This window comes from Ceratotherium simum, chromosome 30 (genome assembly GCF_057802395.1).
Source record: "Ceratotherium simum simum isolate JZ-2026a chromosome 30, ASM5780239v1, whole genome shotgun sequence".
Taxonomy (NCBI): domain Eukaryota; kingdom Metazoa; phylum Chordata; class Mammalia; order Perissodactyla; family Rhinocerotidae; genus Ceratotherium; species Ceratotherium simum.
Window position 1 is genome coordinate 8,303,742 of NC_141929.1, and position 24,974 is coordinate 8,328,715.

The following is a 24,974-nucleotide window of genomic DNA, read 5'->3' on the forward strand; positions in this document are numbered from 1 at the left end:
TTAGCTCAGGGCCGATCTTCCTCACAAAAAAAAATGGATCTTCAGGGCAGAGGATTTTTAGGGCAGTGAAACTACTCTGTATGATACTATAATGGTGGACACGTGTCATTATACATTTGTCCAAACCCACAAAATGCACAACACCAAGAATGAACCATAAGGTAAACTATGGACTTTGGGTGACAGTGATTCATTGTAACAAACACACCACTCTGATGGTGGACACTGATAATGGGGGAGTCTATGCATGTGTGAGGGCAGGGGGTATATGGGAAATCTCTGTACCTTCCTTTCAATTTTGCCATGAACCTTAAACTGCTCTGAAAAATAAAGTCTATTTAAAAAATGTATTTTTTTAGTCCCTAATCAAGTTAACGAAATATAAATTTACAGGTAATATTTCCATCCACAAATGCGTCCTCTCAGGACAAGGCCTTTTATGGCCTGCTTTTCTGTGGATGGGAAAACAGGAACCCGTTTATCTCACGGTTCCTGCCACCCAAGAACTCCATCTACACGGAAGAAAACTATTTACACGGACGTGTGAGACATGACCAGGGGTCCCAGAGGGAGGCCCAAGGAAGCCTGCAGGCCCTCGGTGGGACATGAAGCAGACGTCTAGGCAGGCTCCCCTCCCACAGCACCGTGACCTACACAGGCTAACTCATCACTGAGGCACTCATCCTACAGGGCCAAGAAAGTCAGGCGTGTGGTCAGGAGAGGAAACCACAGGACTGATGCTGCGTGACCCGTCTGGGAACCGCCGCCAGGTAACACCGGCACACTGAGAGCAAGGATCATAAAGCAGGAGGCGGTGAGACAGCGGAACCGGGGGCTGCGCCACACTCCCCCACGACTCTCAGAGTTGAGCTCCATTACAAGGGGGCATCTAATGGAGGTTCCAGACTGCTTCTTCTCCTCCATTATTTTCTTTACTTTCCCTCTATTCATTTCTCTCTGCCTCCCATTATTTTTACCTAGAGATGACGGTTTTCACTTATTTACCATCAAAACTTTTTTCCTCGCATAGATTCTGGAATGACTCTGGAATGACTACTCTTAAAACCCATTAATTTGAATGGGTTTTAAGAGTAGCTCCCCAACCTGGCTTCCCAGAATTTCCGGAGAGCTTTTATAGAAAAGCAGATCCCAGGGTCCCATCCCAGACCAACTAAGTCACGTCCAAGACTGTGTATGTGCAGAAAGTTCCCCAGCCGATTCTGATACATTCCCTTCTGCTGGAATGTTCTCTCCACCCCCCACTCCCCTAATCACATGGTTCAGTCGTTCACTGACTTCAGGTCTCTGCTCCAAGGACCCCTCCAGAATGCAGCCCAGGTACCACACTATCTAAAATGATCCCCCACTTCCCTGCTTTATTTTCCTTCAGAGAATGTATCACCATCTAATAAACTGCATTGTTTCATGTCTACATCCATGAAAAGAGGGACTTCGTTCTGTTTACTGCTCTGTCCCCGCACCTCATGAAGTGTCTGGTACTGAACGGGTACTGGATAAATATGCAGGGACTTAATAACAGCACACAGCCAGGTCGGGGAAGCAACGGACTTGAATGCTGCAATGTCAGCTACTGAAACAAAACAAGCACAGCCGTTTAGCAACGGCATTACTGACCAGCTGAGCAGCTGTGCGCTTTCCTGTGCTGCAGCCGCTGACTGGTCCTCGCTGAGGGGAGAGTGATGCTCTCCCCCGGGACTCCATCCGGATATGCTGTAGTCAGCAATGCCAGAACTGAATGGTGAAATGCTCCTCTACTGCAAAGCTACCCGCATGTCCATGATGTAATCATCTGCCTCTGTGCTGAGGACACATGTAAACGGGACTCTCCGGCTGGTCGTAGAGGTTTGTGGTTTGTGAATGAACCTGCCTAACTGTCCAGTACTCCATCTCACTCTACTTCGTTGCCTTCTGCTCACCACCTCTGGTGCACTGCGTGGGGAAAACAGGAAGTACACTCATGGAAACATGCAAAGATTAGAAAAGATGTCCAGAAAGTCAAGGGTTTACTGTTCAGGTGCCCTCCCACCAAGCAACCCCACGGTAATGAGGCTGAGGCAGAGCCACCGTGCCACAGAGGACGCAGAATGACTCTGAAGAGGCCACAGTCCTCTCCATCCCTGACCACCCCCTCCCCCCACTAAGCCACACACCAGGATTCACAACAACGTCTCCCTTTTCCTCTCGACATCACATCATCCACTCTGAAGATAACATACAGTGTTTTGTCTTTAGATCCGCTCTGAGTAACCATGTCCAATTACATCAATATCTGGAAGAAATACGAGAACAGAAAGTGTATGCCTTTGAAAGTCATGTATTTTGAACAAAAGAGAAACTTATCGGAGGGAAGATAATGTTTTCTGTAAAGAGAACGTGGAAAGTGTGAATTATACCTTAAACAGGCAGACCAGCTCAAGGAAACTTCTGAGGTGCGTGTGTGTTTGGAGACAGGGAGGGAGGGCAGTACACACGAAATATCACAGGACTGCGGATATGCACAACTATGAGAAACATTAATTACACCTGGCAGACACAGCAATCCCTAGAGGGAAAGATATAAAGTGTGACCAAATCAATAAAAGCCGTAGTGTTAGACAAAACTTTGTTTTGTACAGCTAGTCCCTTCACTGTTCCAGGCACACTATTAAGGACCAGGTATGGATTCAGAAATCAGATCTCAACTAGTGGGTGATCCCCAACCTTGAGGAACTGATAAACCATCACTTCTAACTTAATGTCAGTAAAATGAAATGTTAGAAGTCATTTCCAGGAGTTTGAGTTTTAACCTAGTCATTTGAAATCTCCAGCATTATGTTCCACAATAAATCTCTTTTCCCAGTCACTGAAAGCCTATGCCTCCCCTAGTTGTCCACGTCTTAGGAAACGGTACTATTTTCTACCCAACTGCTTAAGCCTAAAATTTAGGAGTCCATTTAATAAATAACAGAAGGAATGATTGAGTTACAAAGTGTAAGTGGATGCTAAAACTGGTGAGTGAAAGTTGATGAGAAATAGAATATTTACATAAACTCAAAGTATCACCCCATAATTTACTTATTAATTACAAAGAGAAAAATAGTGGATGACCCTGGTGGACACCATCTTTAACCACATGATTAAACTAAGATCATCAATGTTGGGACATGCTCACATCCTGGGACCCTGATATGACGCACTGAGGAGGAGGCAATATCACTCCTGGGGTACTCCTGCCAAAAGTGCATAACCTCAATCTAATCGTAAGAAATCAAACCCAAGTGAAGGGCATTCTACAAAATAACTGACCAGTACTCACCAAAAGTGCCAAAGCCATGAAAGACGAGGGAAGACTGAGGGACTGTCACAGACTGGAGGAGACCAAGGGGACATGACAAGCGCATCATCGTAAACGTTGTGGAGCAGGTGCTATGTACCAGGGAGGCAAGAGTCAGCTCTCTGGGGACAGCTGTCAGAGAAGGCTTCACAGAGGCGGTACGTGACCCGGTCTCAGCTGAGTGTTTTACAGGCACATCAGGAGGGAGAAGACAGTACACCAAGAAAGGGGGACAGCAAAGGCACTGGAGGAAAGTATTGTACATTCAAGGAACCACAGCATGCAAACAGTTCAGCAAGGATAGAGAGGAGAGCTCAGATGTGTATATGCAGGGAGCGGGGAGAGGTCCCCCCTCCGCTCCTGGAGGACCTGCACATCATACAAAGGAATCTGGGCTTCACCTTGAGGGAAGTGCAGCTGCTCATGAAGAGTCTTTTAAAAAATCTTTTTATTTTGAAATAATTTTAGACTTACAGAAAAGTTTTTAAGAACTGCAGAGTTCCTGTATACCCTTCATCTAGTTTCTACTAACGTTAATAGCTTAAATAATCCTAGCGCAATTATCAAAACTATTGGTGCACTACTATTAAATTAACTATGGACTTTATTCGAATTTCATCAGCTTTTCCATAATGTGCTTTCTCTGTTCTGGGATCCGATCTAGGGTTCCAAACTGCATTTAGTTTGTGTTGTGTCTCTAACTGAGACGATTCTTCAATCTTGATCATCTTTCAAGACCTTGACACTCCAGTGAGTACTGGTCAATTATTTTGCACAATGTCCCTCAACTTGAGTTTGTTTAATTTCTTAAGATTAGACTGAGGTTATGCATTTCTGGCAGGAACACTACAGAAGTGATGCTACGCCCTTCTCTGCATCATATCAGGGAGAACGTGATGTCATTATATATTATTACTGTGATGTTAACCTTGGCCACTTTGCTAGGGTGATGTTGTTTGGGTTGCTCCACTATGAAATTACTTAAGTTATAAGTTACTATTTTCCCCTTTGTAAAATATATACCAGAGGAAACAATTTGAGAATATACAAATATCATTTTTCTCCTCAAACTCTTGCCACTAATTTTAGTATCCACTGGTGGACCTTGCCTGCAACAATGATTACTGTAGCGTTCAAATGATGATTTTCTATTCTTTTTTTTTTTTTAAAGATTTCATTTATTTATTTATTTATTTTCCCCCCAAAGCCCCAGTGGATAGTTGTATGTCATAGCTGCACATCCTTCTAGTTGCTGTATGTGGGACGCGGCCTCAGCATGGCCAGAGAAGCAGTGTGTTGGTGCGTGCCCAGGATCCGAACCCGGGCCGCCAGCAGCAGAGCACGCGCACTTAACCGCTAAGCCACGGAGCCAGCCCGTGATTTTCTATTCTTATTCCTTTGACATTTATTAATTAAAATTCTTCTGTAAGAAAAAGCTGTCTCTTCTCCCCCATTTATTTATTCACATATTCATTCATTTATTCATCCCGAGACACATGGATGTCTATTTTATTCTATGGATTATAATCCAATGTTATTGATATTCATTTCCTTGCTCAAATTCTTACAGTTTTGGCCATTCAGAGTTCTTTCAGGCTGGCTCCTGTGTTCTTTCAAAAAGCCTCTATCTTCTTTTGAGCACCTCCTTACTTTCTGACACAAATACTCCAGGCTCATGGTGTATTTTTCCTGCCCCAGTGCCTGAATCCATCACGTTTCCAAAGACATAAGAGTTTTAAATATTATCTAATTACATTCTAGAAACATCACTCTGGCAGCAGCAGTGCAGAAGACTGATAGGGACTTAGCATGGAGGCAGACAGACCAGTAAGAGATCTTGTCACAATAATAAAAGCTAGAACATGAGCACTGGTGACAGCGAAGAGGAGACAGATTCCAGAGATTTGAGAGGTCAAAATGGTAGGTCTTGGCATCAATTAGATGCTGAGGGGTGAGGAAGAAGGTGGCATCCCCAGGGACTCCAGGTTTCTCCTGGGGAGTCTGGTAGCATATTAACCAGCACAGTAAATGAAGACAACCTATCTAGGGGAGAGGGAGCTGGGCCTGACTGGGTTTAGGGCGGCCATGTGATAGGCTGTCAGATATACAGACCTGGGCCTCAGGAGAGAGGGCAAGGCAGTGGCATCTGTGGAGTAGATGAGATCGTTGTGGAGGGAGTAGAGGGGAGGACAGAATCTTGTGCCACATCATGTATAGGGACAGGCAGGGAGGAGAGCCAGAAAAGCAGTAGGGGAAATGGGACAAAAGGTGTCATAGAAGCCTGGAGAGACCGAATGTCAAGAGAATGATTAAGAGTGGTAAGTCCAGGGCCGGCCCCGTGGCTTAGCGGTTAAGTGCGTGCTCTCCGCTGCCGGCGGCCCGGGTTCGGATCCCGGGTGCGCACCGAGGCACCACTCCTCCAGCCATGCTGAGGCCGCGTCCCACATACAGCAACTAGAAGGATGTGCAGCTATGACAGACAACTATGTACTGGGGCTTTGGGGGAAAAATAAATAAATAAAATCTTTAAAAAAAAAAAAAAAAGAGTGGTAAGTCCAGCAGACAGGTCAAGTAAGACAAGCACGTGAAAGTTTTCACTTGATTTGGCAATTATATTTAGCAATTTTTAAAAGAGCAGTTTTAATGGAGTGATAAGATTGGAGCCTAAGTGCAGAGTGAAGAAAAAACAGGAGGTGAGACCGTGGACAAGATAAATAGACTCACCTTCCAAGAATCTTTGGTGCAAAGTGAAGGAAATCATGCACTTGAAAGAAGAGGGCACAGGGTTTGTTTGCTTTCAACAGATGCATTCATTCAGCATTTGCACATCCCTATACGCCAGGCATGGGAGAAGACTTAAGCATACTTTTATGCTAGGGAATAGGAGCCAGAAGAGAAGGGAAAACATAAAAAACACAGGAGAACGAAGAAGATATACAACAGAACAACATCCTAGAAGAAAGAGGAGAATATCCAGGGGGAATTAGCCTTCACTGGCCATCTCTGCTCCACGGAAGACTGGCATGCAAATCATCATTACATGACAATTACACAGCATTAAAGATTCTCTTCAGAGTTTAAGTTTTTATGTCTAAATTTTAAACAATCTAACACTCTAGATCAATGGTGGACAAACTACAACCCACAGCCTACTTTTGTATGGCCTTTGAGCTAAAAACGGTTCTTATATTTTTAAAAGGTTGTTAAAACAAAAACAAAGAGGAATGTGTGACAGAGATCACATGTGGCCTGGAAAGCCTAAAATACTTCTGACTCTTTATAGAAAAAGTTTGCCAAACCCTGCTCTAAATATTTTTACAACAGCAAACATACAAAAGCCCAGACTAAGAGATATGCAAAACAGGAATACCTTTGAGAAATCACTTGCAAAAATGACAAGGCAATGGTGTTAGATCTGAAAAAAAACACCAGATACACACTGCCAGGGTCTTTATAGGATAATCCAGTCCTCCTGGACAGTAATCTGGTTTCAGATAACACGAACAAATCTGTTTCTATCTTCAGAAACAGATATACCCGGGACACAGCCCCCAAAGTGGGTTTACCTGCACCCACAAAAAATACAAAGAAAAAAGAACCCAAAAGTTCTTTTCTAATTTGTTTATAGTGTCACTATTCAGAAGAAAAAAGAACTGGAAATTAAAATGTCAAAGGGGAATGATGAAGCAAATTATATGGAACAGCAATATGATGTAATAAGAAATAGCTACTAAAATGATGATTATGGACATTATATTGAGATATAAGAAAAGAGGGACAGGAAATGACTTCAAGTGAAAAGATGAACCATAAATAATAATGTATATATAGATTACAACTATAACAGTTTATTAAGTATACTGTTTAGAACCAGAATTTAGGGTGACATAAATAAGTGAACTCTCATGAGATTTTCTATAATTTTTTGTGTAAAAAACAGACTCTTAAAATTTAAGTCTAGTTCTTGTAACTTTGAAAGTAAAGCAGTCAATAAAATTTACCTCTTAAAAGACAAGGTTTGAAAACGCATTACGTTAAAATTTTAAGATGACTTCAAAGACCGAATCATGATGCAGCAACTTGTGAAGCAAAAAATTCTTCTAGAATGAAACAAGCCTGATCCCTTGTTCTGGTCACACCCTGACCTTTTGGAAATACACATAAAAGAAAGATGTTCATGCCACAACCTGTCAAACAGTTCCAGATTTTCTACTTAAGTATGACTTCTCAGATGCTATTTAGAAGAGGCGCCTTCTATCATCTCGAGACCCCATGGAAACGATCATCTCAAGAGGAAGCCCCTTTGATTTGGGGGCACTGTTACAAGCCTTCTCTGATTAAAAACTGGCTGATCTGGCTCTTTGTTGCTTCAGTATACAAATGGCACTAAGTACTACAAAAGTTCCGTATGTCAGAAGTAGGTCTGTATTTCTACTCCCTTTCCATTCCTTCTCTCCCAATGTGAAGAGTCAGAAGGAAGGTTTATGCATTTTCAAAGGCAGAGACAGTGGAACTCCTGAATAAATTCAAAGGAAAAGTAAAAATTTATATGAATTTACTATTGTCTTTGTATTCATTCTTTCAAAGAAGTTCAAACCAAAGCATTAAGTGAAGGTTAAGAAAATGCCTTTTTTCTTTTTAAAAAAGAAGTGGGAGTAGGGAAAAACAAAAACAAAAACGCTGCCAGCCTCAAACACACCCCCTTTCAGTTCCCTTTAACAAGTGAGAAGCAGCTCCAGGAGGAGCTTCACTTCAACGTCTTAAAACCGCCTTCTTGCTTCTGGCACCTCCTTAATTTATAATCCACTGTTATAAACTTCTCCAAACAACGTGAAGCTGAAAATGCCTTCCAAAATGTTGTCAAGGGAATGAACGCTTCTCGATTAATTCTTTAGTCGTGCTGCAACAAAAGCTCTCTCACTGGAGCCACTGCTTCTGAAGAAAGAGTCTGGTCCCTTCTTCTCCCAGGTTTCTTGGCACCAGAAATGGACTTTGTGGAGCTGGCTGTCCCATCTAAAACAGTACCAGATTAAGGACTCTCTTGTAGGTTAAGCTTTGTTATAAGATGATTTATTTTGTCCCTCTCCCCCAGGCCCCAACTCATACTCAGCCATACAGCAAAAAGTTTAATCTGATTTGGAAGCAGTGTACGCAGCATCCTGAACTCTGATCTTCTGCTTCTTCATCAGTACTCACAAACTGCAGTCAACTCAATTCTCTCATGTGTGGAATTACCACTAATGGATTTAGTGCCTTTGGCCCTAGAGATAAAAGACAGAGGGCATTAAAAGCACCTAGTCCTTCTGTCTGTTCTTTTTCTCCTCACTGAACAGAAGACTGATACATGCTACTCTGAAGATACACCCCACACTCCATACAGGAGCCTCTCGTAGGGAGTGACTATTTCACAGAATTGGAAAAATGTTACAAAAGAAGGGATATTGGAACCGGGTCCTGAAGGATGAATACGAATTTCTCTGCCAATAAAGAGCAGGAGGCCAAGGGAGGCAGAGACAAGAAACATGTGCAAAAACAAAAACACATATTCATATGCGAAGCACTCTGTAGAATTTTCAAGAAGAGTGTAATTAAGGCGTTTATACAGCAATGTTACCTCAAATTCAACACATCAAAGACAGATTATTTTCCCACTTTTCTTAAGCAGCTAGGCTCAAAACCTGTTATCTCCTCCTCCTTCCTCATCCTTGGTTTCCACATTCAATTAGCAGGCAGCAGCTTTCTTTCCTAACCCCTGATACTGACACAACTTGGTGCCCAGGACATTGCCGTGGTGTGCTCATCTGAATCAGTGAGCAACTCTAGTCCCCTTCCAGCCCTGTAAACCCACAACCAAGTTACCTTCTTCAAGCAGACCTCCATTCAGATTACTAGTACTACTGGTTAATGACTGAATAAAGATCTAAACTATTTAACCCGGCACTCTAGAACACTAATCTTACCTGCCATCCATCCACACTTCCCTCCATTCCCACCCAAGCCTCTGGTCCAGTCCATCAGTGTACTCACCACCCCGAGCACATACCTATGCTCCTGCACGACACCATGGTCTACCTGAAGGAGCCTCCTTGCCCCCCTCTTTACCTACCTCACCCATCCACCCACCTCCTGCCCCTCCCCTCCAAGGCCTTGCTCAAACCCTGCCGACTCCATGAAACCTTATGCAATCTCCCTAGGAGTCCCTCCTCAGAACTCCTATAGCTAGAAGTGTCTACACAATTAAAAAAGCTTTTGTTCTATACCTTTTCACAATTAAACAGTAATCCTTGAGAGCAGAGTCTATACTTTACAGAATCTTTTAAAATTGTCCCTAACTTAATACCCCCAGTGAGTGATGATAAGCATTGTTTACTGGCAGTAATGAGGAGTGAACCTGGCCTCTCCTTTTCCTCACAAGTCCTACTGCCAAATATCTCTAATCCAGCCACTTCACCCCAACTCCACTGACAAACCCTAGTCCAGGGCATCCGTATGTCCTGTCTCAACAATTGCAGGCCCCTCCCAAATGGCCCCTGCTTCCACTCTTGACTTTCTCCTTTTCAATATTGCAGCCACAGCGACCTTAAAAAAATGTACAAATAAGACTACATCTTCTCCTTCTTAAAACTCATCAATGCCTATCCATAACCCTTTTTTTAAAATTTTTTGTTTATTGCAGTAACATTGGTTTATAACATTGTAAAAATTTCAGGTGTACATCATTATACTTCTATTTCTGCATAGATTACATCATGTTCACCACCAAAATACTAATGACAACCCATCACCACACACATGTACCGAATTATCCCTTTCACCCTCCTCCCTCCCCCCTTTCCCTCTGGTAACCACCAATCCAATCTCTGTCTCTATGTGTTTGTTTATTGTTGTTGTTATCTACTATTTAATGAAGGAAATCATACGGTATTTGACCTTCTCCCTCTGACCTATTTCACTTTGCATTATACCCCCAATGTCCATCCATGTTGTCACAAACGCCTGGATTTCATCGTTTCTTATGGCTGAGTAGTATTCCATTGTGTCACATCTTCTTTATCCATTCGTCCCTTGATGGGCACTTAGGTTGCTTCCAAGTCTTGGCTATTGTGAATAACGCTGCAATGAACACAGGGGTGCATGTACCTTTACAAATTGGTGTTTTCAAGTTCTTTGGATTTTGTTTTAAAGTCTATTTTGTCTGATATGAGTACTGCTACCCCAGCTTTCTTTTCATTGCCATTTGCATGGAGTATCTTTTTCCATCCCTTCACTTTCAGTTTGTGAGTGTCTTTAGGTCTGAAGTGTGTCTCTTGTATGCAGCATATATATGGGTCTTGTTTTTTTATCCAATCAGCCACCCTATGCCTTTTAATTGGAGCATTTAGTCCACTGACGTTTAAAGTAGCTATTGATAAGTATGTACTTACTGCCATTTTTTAACTTTTTTCTCAGTGTTTTAGTAGTCCTTCTCTGTTCCTTTCTTCTTCTATACAGAATTGATGGTCACTTTAGTTTGACCTCTGTCTGAAAGCTGTACTCTTTAACTCCCCTCCTCCCTCATGTTTTTGATATCATATCTAACCTCTTTTTTGTGCATTTGTATCCATTACATTCTTATTATGGAAATAGATAATTTTTCCTATTTGTGGTCTTCTCTTTTCCCCTTAAATCAGTCCCTTTAACATTTCTTGTAGCACTGGTTTCTTGGTGACAAACTCCTTTAATTTTTGCTTGTCTGGGAAATTTTTGATCTCTCCTTCCATTTTGAATGATAACCTTGCTTGGTAGAGTATTCTTGGCTGTATTTTCCTTTTAGCAGTTTAAATATATTGTGCCATTCTCTTCCAGCCTGTAAGGTTTCTGCTGAGAAGTCAGCTGATAGCCTTATGGGGTTTCCTTTGTATGTAACTTGACATTCTCTTGCAGCTTTTAGGATTCTCTCTTTATCTTTAATTCTGGACATTTTGATTATGATGTGTCTTGGTGTGGGCCTCTTTGGGTTTATCTTGTTTGGGGCTCTCTGTGCTTCCTGTACCTGGATGTCTGCTTCCTTCCTTAGGTTAGGGAAGTTTTCATCTATTATTTCTTGAAATAGATTCTCTGCCCCCTTGTCTCACTCTACTCCTTCCGGGACACCTATAACACGGATGTTAGCGCGCTTGATGTTGTCCCAGAGGTCTCTTAGACTGTCCTCACTCTTTTTAATTCTTTTCTCTTTTACCTGTTCAGCTTGGGTAATTTCTTCTAGTCTTTCGTCCAGCTCACAGATCCATTCTTCTGTATCCTCTACTCTGCTTTTGAGTCCCTCTAGTGAATTTTTCATTTCCAGTATTGCATTCTTCATTTCTGATTGGTTCTTTTTTATATCTTCCATTTCTTTGTTGACATTCTCACTGAGTTCATCTATTCTTCTCCCCAGATCAGTGAGCATCCTTAACACTCTTAGTTTGAACTCTCTGTTGGGTAGGTTGCTCATTTCTGTTTCACTTAGTTCCTTTTCTGGGGTTTCGTCCTGTTCCCTTACTTGGAATGTATTCTTTTGCCTCCTCATTTTGCCTCTTTCCCTGTGCTTGTGTCTACGTATTAGGTAGGTCAGCTACGTCTCCTGCTCTTGGATAGGTGACCTTATGTAAGTGATGGTTTAGGAGGCTTCCAGTGTGCTTCCCTCAGTTCTCAATGTTCCAGGGGTGACCCCTATGTGGGCTACGTGTGTCCTTCTGTTGTGGCCTGTTTGCTCTCCCTTTAGGTGCCCAGGGAGGCGGAGTTATGCTCCTGGCCAGCTGTTGTAATGCTCAGCTGCTTGTAGTTGTTGTGGGCCCTTCAGTCTCTTTATCAGGTGTGGGGAGCCCCAGCACAGTTGGCTGCAAGTTCTAATACCACATTTGTGTTGCAGTATTTCTTTTAAGTGAGTAGGCCCCCAGCGTGGCAGGTTGTTAGGCTCAGGGCCTTACAATTGCTGTAAGCCTCTAGCCTATTAGGTCTCTTGTCAGCTCTCTGAGGATTGCAGCTGGGTGGGGCTGGCCTCAGGCACAGGAGCACCCAATTGTTTCAGGCTTTGGAAGGTGGGGCAAACCCCCTATGTGGGTCTTTGAGAAACACAAGTCTGCAGCTGACAAGCCCTGCCACCCACAGGTCCACACACACAGTCAACACAGTCCTGCCCCATGTGCACGCCCCGACCTCCCGAAGCAGACCCAGACTCTCCACGGCGGGAGCCCCCCACACTCCACCACCGCCCCACACTCTCCACCCACTCCTTGTGCACACCCTGCCCCGCTAAAGGCGGCTCAGTTGCCAGGCTGCAGAGAATCCAGTCACCAATCTATGCAGGCCCACAAGTTGCCTGAGGGCTTGTTGGGTGGGGCCAGTCTCTAGGGTGGGCTGCCTGCCCTGGCTGAGCTGGATTAAATCGGTGCTCTAGCGGGTGGGGCAGACCTGGGCTAGCAGGCCCCAGGGAGAACTCCAATGGTGTCTGTGTCAGCACGCCCACACCAGGCCACAACAATGGCCGCCGCCAATGTCCCAGTCCCTGGAGAGGTCTCACCCCTCACCGAGATGCACTCAGGGCCTATCAGGTGAGCCTCTTGTCACCACAGCACTGTGCACCTTTCTTTCTGGTGGTTTTAGGATGCTTTCTGAAACGGGTGAGTTTGCGCGCGGGCCCTTTAAGAGCTCGTTTTAATGTCTTTGTGAACCGGGTTTTCTGGGGGTGCTCCCCAATGCTTTAGTAGCAGGCACAGTCAGATATTATGCCGCTGGTGTCGATTGTGCTGGGTCCACAAAATGCCCACAGCGGGGGCGCTCCCCGGCTCAGGGCCCCGCGCCTCCAGGGAGGCTGCGTACCTGTGAGCTGCTCCCGGCGGCCGTGAAGCTGGCGGCTTGTGAAGGCGGCGTTTTTCCTCTCCACAAGGGGGTCTCTGCCTCTTCTACCCCAGTTAGGATTGTCCGTTGTTGCAGGAGTTCCTCTTATCCAGTTTTCAGTTCTGTCTCAGGGGTAATTTTTCCACGAGTAGTTGTAAATTGGCTGTGTCCGGGGGAGGAGGGGAGTTCTGAGTCTGCTTACGCCGCCATCTTGAGTTCGCCCCCTCCATAACCCTTTAAATAAAACCTAAACTCTCTTGTGCAGACTAAACTATGTTGGAAGATTTTTGGGGGTCCCTTTCTCACACCCTGCACCTCCCCAGTCAGTTCTCAATACGCACAGCAACTCAGGGAAATGCTGCAGCGAAAGCTGACTCTTACTGGGGAGTGGTGTAAGTGCCGACCTGAGCTCAGGACTACAGGGCCTGCCACCCTCTAATGCCGTCTCATGCCCCTCTACCCACCGGTCATCTCCTGCAGTCATGTTGCAGGTCCTCTGCTCCCAAGTGTGCCAATCTGTTTTTGTCTCTGGGCCACAGCACTCCTGTTCCCTGGGCCTCCCCCAACTCTGCTCACATAGAATTTAAATGGCACTTCCTCAGAGTGGTGCTCCCTTCACCAGTCTACAGCAGCAACCCGCCATCCCGGCCATCTCTCTTGTAATGAGACTTCATTGTCTGCCTTCCCAGCTGGACTCCGTGGATGGAGGAGCCCTGTTGGTCCGGAGCACGGCAGTGCCGCACATACACGTTTGAGAAAAGTTTAATGAACAAACCAGCATGTTAGGGAACCTTGACCAAGAATCTATGTTCTCTATGTAAAGAAAGCTGTTTCTGTAAATGTGATGGATTGGGGTTACTAACAGAGTAGTGAACGATCAGATGAGTCATTCATATAAACTTTTAGAGCAGACTTGCAGAAGTGTCTACTCCAAAAATAAAGCCAATCTATTCTTTCCCCATTCTTGAAATTCTGATACTACCACACAACACTAGCATATACAATAAGGAAAAATTAAGTGAACATCAAAAATCATTTTAAAACCATTAGTTTTAGGTTTATTTCCTTTAGTAGCCCCATAGAGGTAGAAAAAATAAGTTGAGTGATTTAGGTCTCCATGTATTGAGTCTCAGTTCTGACAGTTTGTGGGAGATCACTTAATATACACTCATAATGGCAGCCAGCACACAAGAAAGAAAATGGAGCCTTGGAAGGCATAATCCTTCGTGGACTACTGGGATGTGAGCTAAACCTATAATCAAGCCCCTAAGCAGTTAACACTAATTACAGAAGGTCCCTCCTCTGGGAACTCTACCTGTGATGAATTAATACACAGTACATTTCAATACTTTTAGACGATGCTCATTCTTGAACTGTAATTTATTACTGACAAACACAGTCCGACAAGCATTCGGGCTAAGGCAGTGACGACATTTCTAAAGAACATACCAAGGGCGGTGGCAGTGGGGCATCTTTTCATAACCCCCTTTCCATCAATAGGAAAGAAGACAGGAGAGAAAGGAAGCAGAACGACTATTCTGTTCCTGCCCCACTGCAGGAGGGGATACAAATGAGAATTTTACTCCCTCCTTGTCAACAACAGGGATCATCATCTGGAGGCAGGGGACAAGGCTGCTGGCTCTGCCTGGACAAGGCGGCAGCTGTTGAGGAGTCCGGCAGGAAAACAAGCAAACCAACCAACAGCAAGGACACCCAAGGAGAGTCCCTGATCTGCTAGGGTGAGTCTCAAGTTCCCACGCTCGCTGTAGTGTAGAGGAAAAGCCGGAGCTGCGGGAAACTTCCTTTCACTATCCAAGCGGAAGACTGCACAAGGAGACGACGGGTCCTGGGGCCTCCAGCTCCACCCCTGAAGCAGAAGTGGGCTGTGGCAAGGAGAGAATGGAAAGCAATTATCAATAACCTTTCTTTCTGAGGATTTTCATGGCTTGTCACAATCCCACTTCCCTCAAGCTTCTGGCTACTTCTAGTGGATGTGCTCTACATGTTAGAAGCGACTCACGCCAACCTTACATCCTAACCATGAGATTTCCTCCAGTTCAGGAACCGACTGATAGAAACAATTTAAGTGACAAAAGTCTGAAACTATTTTGAGCTCAATATTACTAAACAATTTACAATTAGTTGGAGGCATAGGCAATTGGTTACTGACGAATGCTAACATGACCATAAAACTATGTTTCACAACATTTCTACTCATCTTACCATGTTAACATAAAAAGGTCTTTAATGCATCTATGACATACAACTATCTACTGGGGCTTTGCGGGGGGACAAAAAAGGTCTTTAAAACTGTTCCTAAAGATAGGAAAATACTTAGTAGTTGAGAAAATCACAAAATACCTATGAGCAAAAATATACACGTAAGGTTCTATGCCCCTTAGCACATTAACTCTAAAAAGGAAAACAAAGGACATTTTATTGGTCTATATTCCATTATAACAGTCTATTTTCAAAAACCAGTCCTCCCAGCTTCCATTTATGATATATGCTGCCTCTCAAAGCTTTAATGCTTGAAGACTAACTTTGTTTTATCTAACAAAATATTTTACCAAGATCTTATTTTCCCTAAGTATTCTATTTTTCTAACATTCCTGAACAGAAGAAAAAATACTATAATTTATTTCCACAGAGAAATGGAAGCAGCGAACATGACACTACCATCTATGGCTAAGTCACTCTTTGGCAACAAGTACTTAGGAAGAAGACTTCTCTCTCTGCCCTTCTGAGCACAGGGGTCAAGGGCTCTGGCCGAACATGGGACGGACACATGACCTTTACCCTCCACAGAGCTCCAGCTGTCACCTTTACCTGAGCCTTCGATTTCCTTCGTTCTTTGGACTCATTGTGTCTCAGGAGGCAGAGAACCCATGGGAAGCACTCAAATTCAAGGTTGCAATCATAGCCTGCCGCTTGTCACACCCCAAATCCCACATCTCCACCCTTAACCTAAAATTCCAACTCACAAATTATTCATTTATATTACAATTGCAGTACACAAAATGATAGACTTGTATCCTTCTGAAGGATGATGCAGCTGTCTAAAGGACTTACTGCATGGTACTCACAACCCAAACGACTCCTTATTTGTCCAAATTATGTTTTCTTTATGGATGATAAATAGATTTTAAGCCCCACTTTGATATCATGAGATGAACTGATTAACACTTTAAACATGGATAAGGTGATTTGTAATCTGGATGCTTAGTCTATATTATGCAAATCTAAATCCAAATAACCAGAGTTTCTATGTGGAAAAGGACTTTGCTTGACCCTCTAAACTATATAATAAAAATTACTTGAGGAACACTGAAGAGGACTTACAGGGGAAAATACAAATGATAAGAAGAGGCAGCAGGGGTCGGCCTGGTGGTGCAGCGGTTAAGTGCGCGCACTCCACTGTGGCGGCCCAGGGTTTGCTGGTTTGGATCCCGGGCGCACACCGAGGCACCGCTTGTCAAGCCACGCACCGCTGTGGCGGCATCATATAAAGTAGAGGAAGATGGGCACGGATGTTAGCCCAGGGCCAATCTTTCTTGGCAAAAAGAGGAGGATTGGCATCGGATGTTAGCTCAGGGCTGATCTTCCTCACAAAGAAAAAAAGGAGGCAGCAGTCAAAGGGCAGAGGTAGAAATGCGAGAACTTACCAAGCAATATGCACTGGAGCTAGGTGTTACTTCTATCACACGACCATTACTCAAAATTATAATCCTCAGGAAGGTTCCACAATAAATCTGAACATTCAACACTTCACTTTATGTTAGATTCACTAGTCCAACAAGAATTTTATTGATTTGCTTCATCATTTGAAACCTTCCAAAAACCTCTCCAGAGTTAGAGCACTCACTGCTACTAACTGTGGCAGTCCCCGCCTTGTATAAACAAACAAATAGCTTCAAACCCAAATGAGTAATTGACGTTACAGTCAGAGCTCCTTAAAAGCCCAGAGAAAATACTTCTTTCATCTTCTGAAACTGAATATACTTTAATACCACTTGTGAAAAACTCACATAAGAGTTAAACATAAATCATGTTTAACCAAATATGATTGCAAATACTAAAAAAAAGGAGGAGGAGGAAGAGGAAAAGAAAAAAATTATTTTGAATCACGTGACTTAAGCTCTTGAGGATAGATTTTATCTTTTTAAGCAGTTGTCAGGGATGCCTTATAGTTGGTGGATGATAACAAACAAAGTGTAGATCCATTAAAAGATATTCAGGTCCAAATTATTTCCCATCACCATAAGAGCACAGCAAGAGACAGGCACACAGAGTCAATTCGACTTTAAGAATGTTCAGGATTCGGGAAGAGTGTCAGAACCTGGAGCTTCCAGCTGAACCCCTGAGCATTAAGAAACTTAACAGGCTACGGTCGCTATTCAAAATCCTATGACAGGGCCGGCCCCGTGGCTTAGCGGTTAAGTGCGCGCACTCCGCTGCTGGTGGCCTGGGTTCAGATCCTGGGCGCGCACCGACGCACCGCTTCTCCATCCATGCTGAGGCCGCGTCCCATATACAGCAACTAGAAGGATATGCAACTATGACATACAACTATCTACTGGGGCTTTGGGGGAAAAAATAAATAAATAAATAAAATTATTAAAAAAAAATCCTATGACAATCATTCAGGAGCTGCTAAATATACAGGTGACTATACACTCAAAGCACAAGTGAAGGAAAACGGACTTGGGGGCTAATAGGATGCTCTGCACATAGCAGACAATACTAAAGGACTTTACTGCCCATAAACCACAGGGCGAGTTTCAGGTACCCAAAGAAAGGAGGATGACAATTTCTATGTTACTATGAAACTTGGACCTCCTACAGAGATGATGTTAGTCTCCTTACGCAGTTTCATCAGCATCATCTATGAGTCAAATTTTAGATTTAAATGGCAAAACAGGCTCATCAATAATTAGGCCTTGGAACACATCCAGACTAACAGCATAAAATAAATGCTTGTTACAAAACAACTCTACAGGGCTGCATTTACAAGTATGCATGTACAAGTCCTGTACAACAGGGCAAAGGAAATGCTTTAATGTCAATGTACAACAAAACCTTAAGTGATACAATAAAGCTGTAAGAAGAGAAACAGAGCCCCTCCCCAAAAAATATACACACAAAGCAAAACAAAAATAGCATAGAACCACACAATTTAGACTTAAAGGGGATTTGCTGTTCATGTGGCCCAACCAACCTCACTTCGCAGATGAGAAAACTAAATCCCAGAAAAGTTGTTCAAGATGCCCTAGACTGGATTCTGAGCCCAATGTCTCTACTGACCCTCATGAGACTCGCTTTCTCTCAAAATACAAGGGGAAAAAATTTTGCCATTCTTATTGTTGGCTGACTCATCAAAGAATCCAAAAATATTGGGAATCTTTCTTTTCTTTACTCTCCAAGACTAAAAGCTAAACAAACTAATGTTCCAACAGATCCCCAGAAAAACCAAAATTCTCAAAAATGAACCTGTACAGAGCCACTATAATGTCACTGCAGAATGGCACAGCAGGTCATACTCAAACCTTTTCACATACATCACCCCCAAGAACCACAGCTCACAAGAGACAGGAGTCTGAACTCCCTATCAGATCAGTGGGATTGTGCCAGACTCAGGAGAGCCTCAGACAGAAAGCAAAGCAAACTCTGCAATATTCAAAAGAAAGGGAAATTTGCTATAAGCCTCGGGGACTCTTTCCCAGACGGTTTCACAGTGCTGAGAAAGGAAAGATTCTGCAGTCATTACAGCTATGAACTCAATTTCACCATTCTTAAAGGTCGTCAGCTATGTTTAGATTGTTTTCCCAACAAACCAAAGGAAAAATGTCATTCAGGGATCAGAATGAGGAAAAGCTGGGAAGAGGGCGTGCCAGGAAAGCAGCATCCCACTGAGCCGAATGATGGACTATGCAAGATCCTGCCTGCCTTCCGGTAGCATCTATATCCTAAGGCTGCACGACGCACACCCTACTCGAACTTTTGTCAGGTTATCCTTAGGGTTTTGTTGCTAAAGTTGAGTTTTCTGGCTTTTTCTTTTTATACTGAAAGTCTTTCTAGTGTGGTATGATTGCTGAGACGTTCAGGAGGAAAAACAAATGCTAAACCAAAGAGGAAGCACAGGAAAAGATTAAACCAGTAAGTTAGGTTAAAAGACTTTTCCATATTAAGAAGAAAGTATGCCAAATGAGTTGCTTTAATTCCTAGTGTGAGAAAATCAGATTGGTTCCCTTTGTTGGCCATATAGAAGCCATATATAACATTGTTTCCAAACCAGACAACTTCCCACCACTTATGACAGTTGCTAAAAGTAGGCTAATTACAGACATTAAACAAAACTCTGATTTTTATAAAATCAGAGACTGCCAGAAACTACCAAACTTTTGAACACCCAATCCATATACTAATGACATCACAGACCTAAATGCTTAAGCTTCAAAAGGGAAAGTAAGAAACATCAAGTTCTAGAACACACAAATTCATTTCATTGCAATATAATTCTTTAAACTTCCGTTCAAACAAAATAGATACCTTATAAAAGCCCAACATCATTGGTATTAAAAATTACTAAACAGTTTGTTTCTAAGTGGTAATACAGATTAGTCAAATTACTTTGAAGTAGTCTTGAGATTGATAATTTTTTTGTGTGTGTGTGAGGAAGATCAGCCCTGAGCTAACATCCATGCTAATCCTCCTCTTTTTGCTGAGGAAGACCAGCTCTGAGCTAACATCTATTGCCAATCCTCCTCCTTTTTCTTTTTTCCCCAAAGCCCCAGTAGATAGTTGTATGTCATAGCTGCACATCCTTCTAGCTGCTGTATGTGGGACGCAGCCTCAGCATGGCCGGAGAAGCGATCCGTTTTGTGCGCGCCCGGGATCCGAACCCGGGCTGCCAGTAGCGGAGTGCCTGCACTTAACCGCTAAGCCACAGGTCCAGCCCGAGACTGATAATTTTAAAAGACCCCCAAGAACATTCTACCACTTTAATAGCCAAATAAACTTATAGCAATGAATCAGTCACTGAAAAAAACACATATTGACTGATTCATGTTTATCTGTAAAACTCCAACAATATCTGCCCTACCCACTGCACAAGATGGTTGAAAATGAAAACCAAAATGAAAGTACGTGAAAGTACTCGATACACACTTAAATTGTAACATACCGTTAAGTCAGGAACTAGGAGAGTTTTCACAAAGAATAGTTAAATATGAGTAATGCTGTAACTTGGTGTAGTCAATGAGGAGCAGACTAGGCTCCATTAACTTGGAGTCTAATCTTAGTTCAACCACTGAGTACTAGTAACCTCATGGTCATACGAGGCACTAATGCCCCCTGAGCCCCATTTTATTTGGAAAGTAATGGAATTGGACTACAGGAGATCTGAAGTCCCTTCGGGCTCTGTTACTTTGATTAGTAATGTTTCACACCTAAATTACTGCTATTATAAATAAGTAAGTTTCAGGGCCGGCCCGTTGCTTAGCGGTTAAGTGCGCGCGCTCCACTGTTGGCGCCCCGGGATTCGGATCCCGGGCCTGCCCCGACACACCGCTTCTCCCGCCATGCTGAGGCCGCGTCCCACGTACAGCAACTAGAAGGATGTGCATCTATGACGTACAACTATCTACTGGGGCTTTGGGGGAAAAAATAAATAAAATTTTTAAAAAAATTTGAAAAAAAAATAGATAAGTTTCACATTACTAAATATTCTCATTATGTGCCACCATGTCACCAGTGGATACCCCACTTTTCCCAATTCAGCAGATATAGCAGTGAATGCCACCACCTTTACAGACCTATGCAGACTTATGAGATGTTCAAAGCACTATTATATATTTCTTCAAAGGATGAGTCAAAGATTAAATGAGATGAGGACACATTTTATCCCGTATTTATCAGACCAGTGAACTGAAGCCGAGATTAAGTCATCTACCAACAACTCACAGCTCATAAAAGCTGGAAGCAGAAAGCAGGTCCAGGGCTCTTCTCAATTAGGGATAACTGAGCATCTGAAATGGAAAGGTAACAGAGCTAATCCTCTAATGTCCAATCTGCTGTGGTAGAAAGGAAGGCTGTTACTCATTCAACACATTTGCTAAACCACTAGGCACTGTTCCTTTTGGCTGCCAGGGATACAGTAACGAACAAAACAAAAATCCCCGGCCTCACTGAGCTTACACTGTGGTCGGGAAAGATCGACAAAGTAAATGAGTAAAATATAGGGAATATTATAGTGATAAGTACTATGGAAAAAAATGAAGCATGGAAAGGAGATAAGACAGCATGCATTTGGTGATTTGCAATTTTCTTTTAAGCCTGCCTGATGCCACTTAAAAAACCACAACAATGATGCATCTAAAGTAGTTTTCCTAAGCGTTTTCCCAAACAAGGAATACTTTGGACACAGGAAAGACTCTGGCCTGCTGATCCCAATTTGCTATTGATTGCTCAATCCTCTGAACTGCCAGCTATGAGCTGTCTGTCATACTGGCAATCTAAATTCCATACTAACAAAGACTTCCCCAGCCCCACTTTTAAATCCACAAAGAAAGAATGTAAACGGATATACAAAAGACAGCCAAGAGAAGTTCCAAGAGCACTTGAACTGCTTCTGAGTTAGCAAAAATGTCTCCTAATGAAAATGGAGTTTGTGTGCCTGAGTTCTGCTGGGACAAAGCACTAAGAATACACTACACATCATTTTGCTTTTTCTGACCTGTCAATTCTAGTGACATTCTCTACTATTAGTCTATATTTAACCAGCTTACTGGGCAGTTTCTCCAGCTTTTAGCATTTTTTTTCCTCTTATTAAAAGAGTAACGCAGTTTGCAAGAAAGTTGCTATAAGATAACCCCCCGCAAGAGCTGATACACTTGGTTAAGCACTATCTTATCAAAATTTAACCTGGTTAGTTGAGCTGGCAAATCAGGTTAAGCTCTGTTTTACGTTAGTTTTAAAATACTCTCCGAGTGGCTAAAATCTCATGGTCCTCAAGTTGGAACTGCAGCCTGAGAATTACAGTAAGTCTTGTAAAATTCGCTACAGCTTACTTTAATGTGTGTCTATAACACACAACCCTTTAAACCGAGTTCCCACACGGGAGTGGAAAAGTCACGTTTGACAAGAAGAACTTCGGCCTTGGGGGTCAGATCGCCTATCCCAGGAAGATCCAATAGGGTTGTCTCTCTGCCCACACCCGGGGAGGACGTGTTTGTTCGGCTGGTCCGCGGGAGGGGCGCTCCCGGCCCGGTTCGCGGCGCGGGGCCCGGCCCCACCGCGCGGTGATTTGGAGGCGAGCGGACGGGAAACTTCAGCCGGGATCGGCGGGCTGGGCCCCGGCGAGGGGGCGGCTCTTCCCGGGCGCCGCCCCGCCCTGCTCGCGGGTGCGGGTCCCGGGCCGGCCTACGACGGCGTCTGGGGGCCTCCGGGGCTCGGAGACCCGGGTGAGCGCCGGGCCACGGTGGCAACCGGAGGAGAGAGGGCGGGGGCGTTGCGGCCCAGGTCCGGGGTCAACTCCAGGGGCCGGGGGTCCCGTGGGGGGCACGGGCCCAGCCCGGCGGCGGCCGAAGCCACAGGGGCTGTCCTGGGGGGCGGCGGCGCCGGCGAGTGGGGCCCGGCCGAGGTGTCTGTGGGGAGGGACACCGCGCTGAGCGGCGACCAGGGGGACCCCGGCGGCTGGGGGGTGGGGACCAGCGGCTCCCGGGACACGCCCGGCCCGCCCCGCCCCTGGGCTCCGGGCAGCGTGGCCCCGCCCGGCCCCCTCCTCACCTGATGTACGGGCTGGCCGCCGCCAGGATGTTTTTCTGCACCGGGATCTCCTCCCCGTCGAGGACCAGGTGCGCGTCGCAGAAGCGGGACTCCTCGCGGAAAGAGCTGAGCGCCCGCAGCAGGCGCGCGGCGTGCTGAGGGTCGGACACGGCGCTGCCCTCGGCCATCGCGGCGCCCGCTTGTCAGCCGGACGCTCCGGTTCTCGACGCCGCTCTGCAGGACCCCTCGAGCCGCCCGCGGCCGATGCGCGCCCCGTCCGCACAGCCCGCGCGCGCGCCCGTCTGGCCCGGCTCTCCGCGCTCCGAGAACCAGCGGGAGCCCCCGGAACGCGCCTGCGCCATCCGCGGCTCGCGGGGCGGGCGCCTTTAAGGAGCCGCGGCATTGCGTCATTTCTCCGCGACGCCCCCGCGACCCCGCTCCCTCCCTCTCGTCCGCCGTCGCCGGAGGCGGCCAATCAGACGCCTCGTTCCTCCGCCGACCAGGTGGTCCTGCCCCGGCGCAGCGGATCGGCATCCACGGCTGAGAGGGATCGCAGCGGTGATGCAGGGGTGTGCGGGGGTCTGGGACTCTGTGGTTAAGCCCGTGGCTTCTAGAGCCCCGAGTTTCGGCTCTTGCACTCACTAGCTATGTGACCATGGGTAAGATGCCCATCGTCAATTTCTGCATCTGCAGAGTGAAGATGATGACTTCTTAGGGTTGTTGTAGACTCCTGTGAGATAGCGCGTGTAAGCAGGGGCTCGGTGGGGCTTGAGAAGAGGCGCTTCCTAGATGAGAACACAGAGACCTGAGAAAACAAGACCTGAGAAACCAAAAGAGCGTTTTGGTTGCGGGCTAGGGAGATGTCTCAGATGAAGGTGGAGAAGGAAACAGCAGGCCTTCCATTTTGCAGGGCCTTCCTGGCTATGTGGTAGGAAGGTTGGTCTGAATCCTGTAGGTATTAGGAACCATGAAAAGGTTTGAAGCAGGGGGTTTTACAAAGATCACTAAGCCGCTGCGTGGAGAATGAGGTGGGGGTAGGGGTGCTAAAGGCAGAGAGATGCTCAGATACTGCAGTACTTGAGGGAAGGGAATGGTGGCCTGGATGGAAGGGTGATGATGGAGGTGGACAAAAATGGATGGCATTAAAAGAACAGACAAAATTATGAGGGAAAGGGAAAACAGGAGAGTGTTCTGGGTTGAGTGAGTAACTGCATGGATGTTGGTACCTTTCAGAGAGAGAGAGGAAATGCTGAAGGGGTGGAAGGTAGAGGCCAGATGTTCAGAGGCAACCATGCTCCCAACCCAGTGCTACTCTGCGTCACCGTGGCCTGCAGGGCAAGCCCCCTGCTGTCTGAGGTTTCCCGAGAGGTTGCTATGGGCACATGGGAATGTGGAAAGTATCATTTTGTACCAATATTAGGTGCTCAATAAACTTCTAAAGAATTAGCAATTTTATGAGGACCGAGGACCAGAAGGATATGGTCGGCATTCCAGATAAGGCAGGATGGGGTTTCCACTGGATCAGCTCAGTCTTTTCCTTCAGCCAGCTCAAAGCCTCCAAAAAAGTCTTGGGTCTTGCCCCTGCACCAGCCAAGGCTTTGTAGTCACTGGCAGGAATCAGAGTATATAACTCTGGCAGAGCCACTGGCAGAAGAATAGATGGGGAGAAGCATGTCACTAGTGGAAGGTCCAGACATTTCCAGTTCCTTCTTCAAAAGCAGCTCAGTATTTATGGGTGAAATGGTAAAAATGTCTAGGATTGGCTTCAAAACAAAACAAAGGGTTAGAGGGAAGCAGTACAGATGAATCAAAGGTGGCTATGAGTTACTGTCAGAGCCAGGTTATGGGTACATGGAGATTCATTGTAGTAGTCTCTATTTTCTTGTGTATGTTGTAAAATGTCATAATAAGTGAAAAACAAGCAGCTGGAGCTTATCTTCTCCATGATACCGGCCCAGTATCCCTGGGAGCAGTGGACACGCCTTTCTCCAAGTTGTTGCTGTACTTTGAATGTTGC

The 24,974-nt window shown here is 44.9% G+C and overlaps 1 protein-coding gene across 2 annotated transcripts in view; it reads right to left on the bottom strand.

Moving 5' to 3' along the window:
• Window positions 1-23,273, bottom strand: part of GAN (gigaxonin) — a 66,664-nt gene extending 43,391 nt beyond the window's left edge. Inside the window, exon 1 of one of the 2 annotated variants that reach the window (XM_004437076.3) lies at window positions 22,979-23,273. In XM_004437076.3, the coding sequence (XP_004437133.1) occupies window positions 22,979-23,145 (167 nt within the window). In that variant the 5' untranslated portion in view covers window positions 23,146-23,273. The remainder of the gene's footprint in view (window positions 1-22,978) is intronic. The other variant, XM_087419885.1, reaches the window with a different exon arrangement.
• Window positions 23,274-24,974: the final 1,701 nt, after the last annotated feature.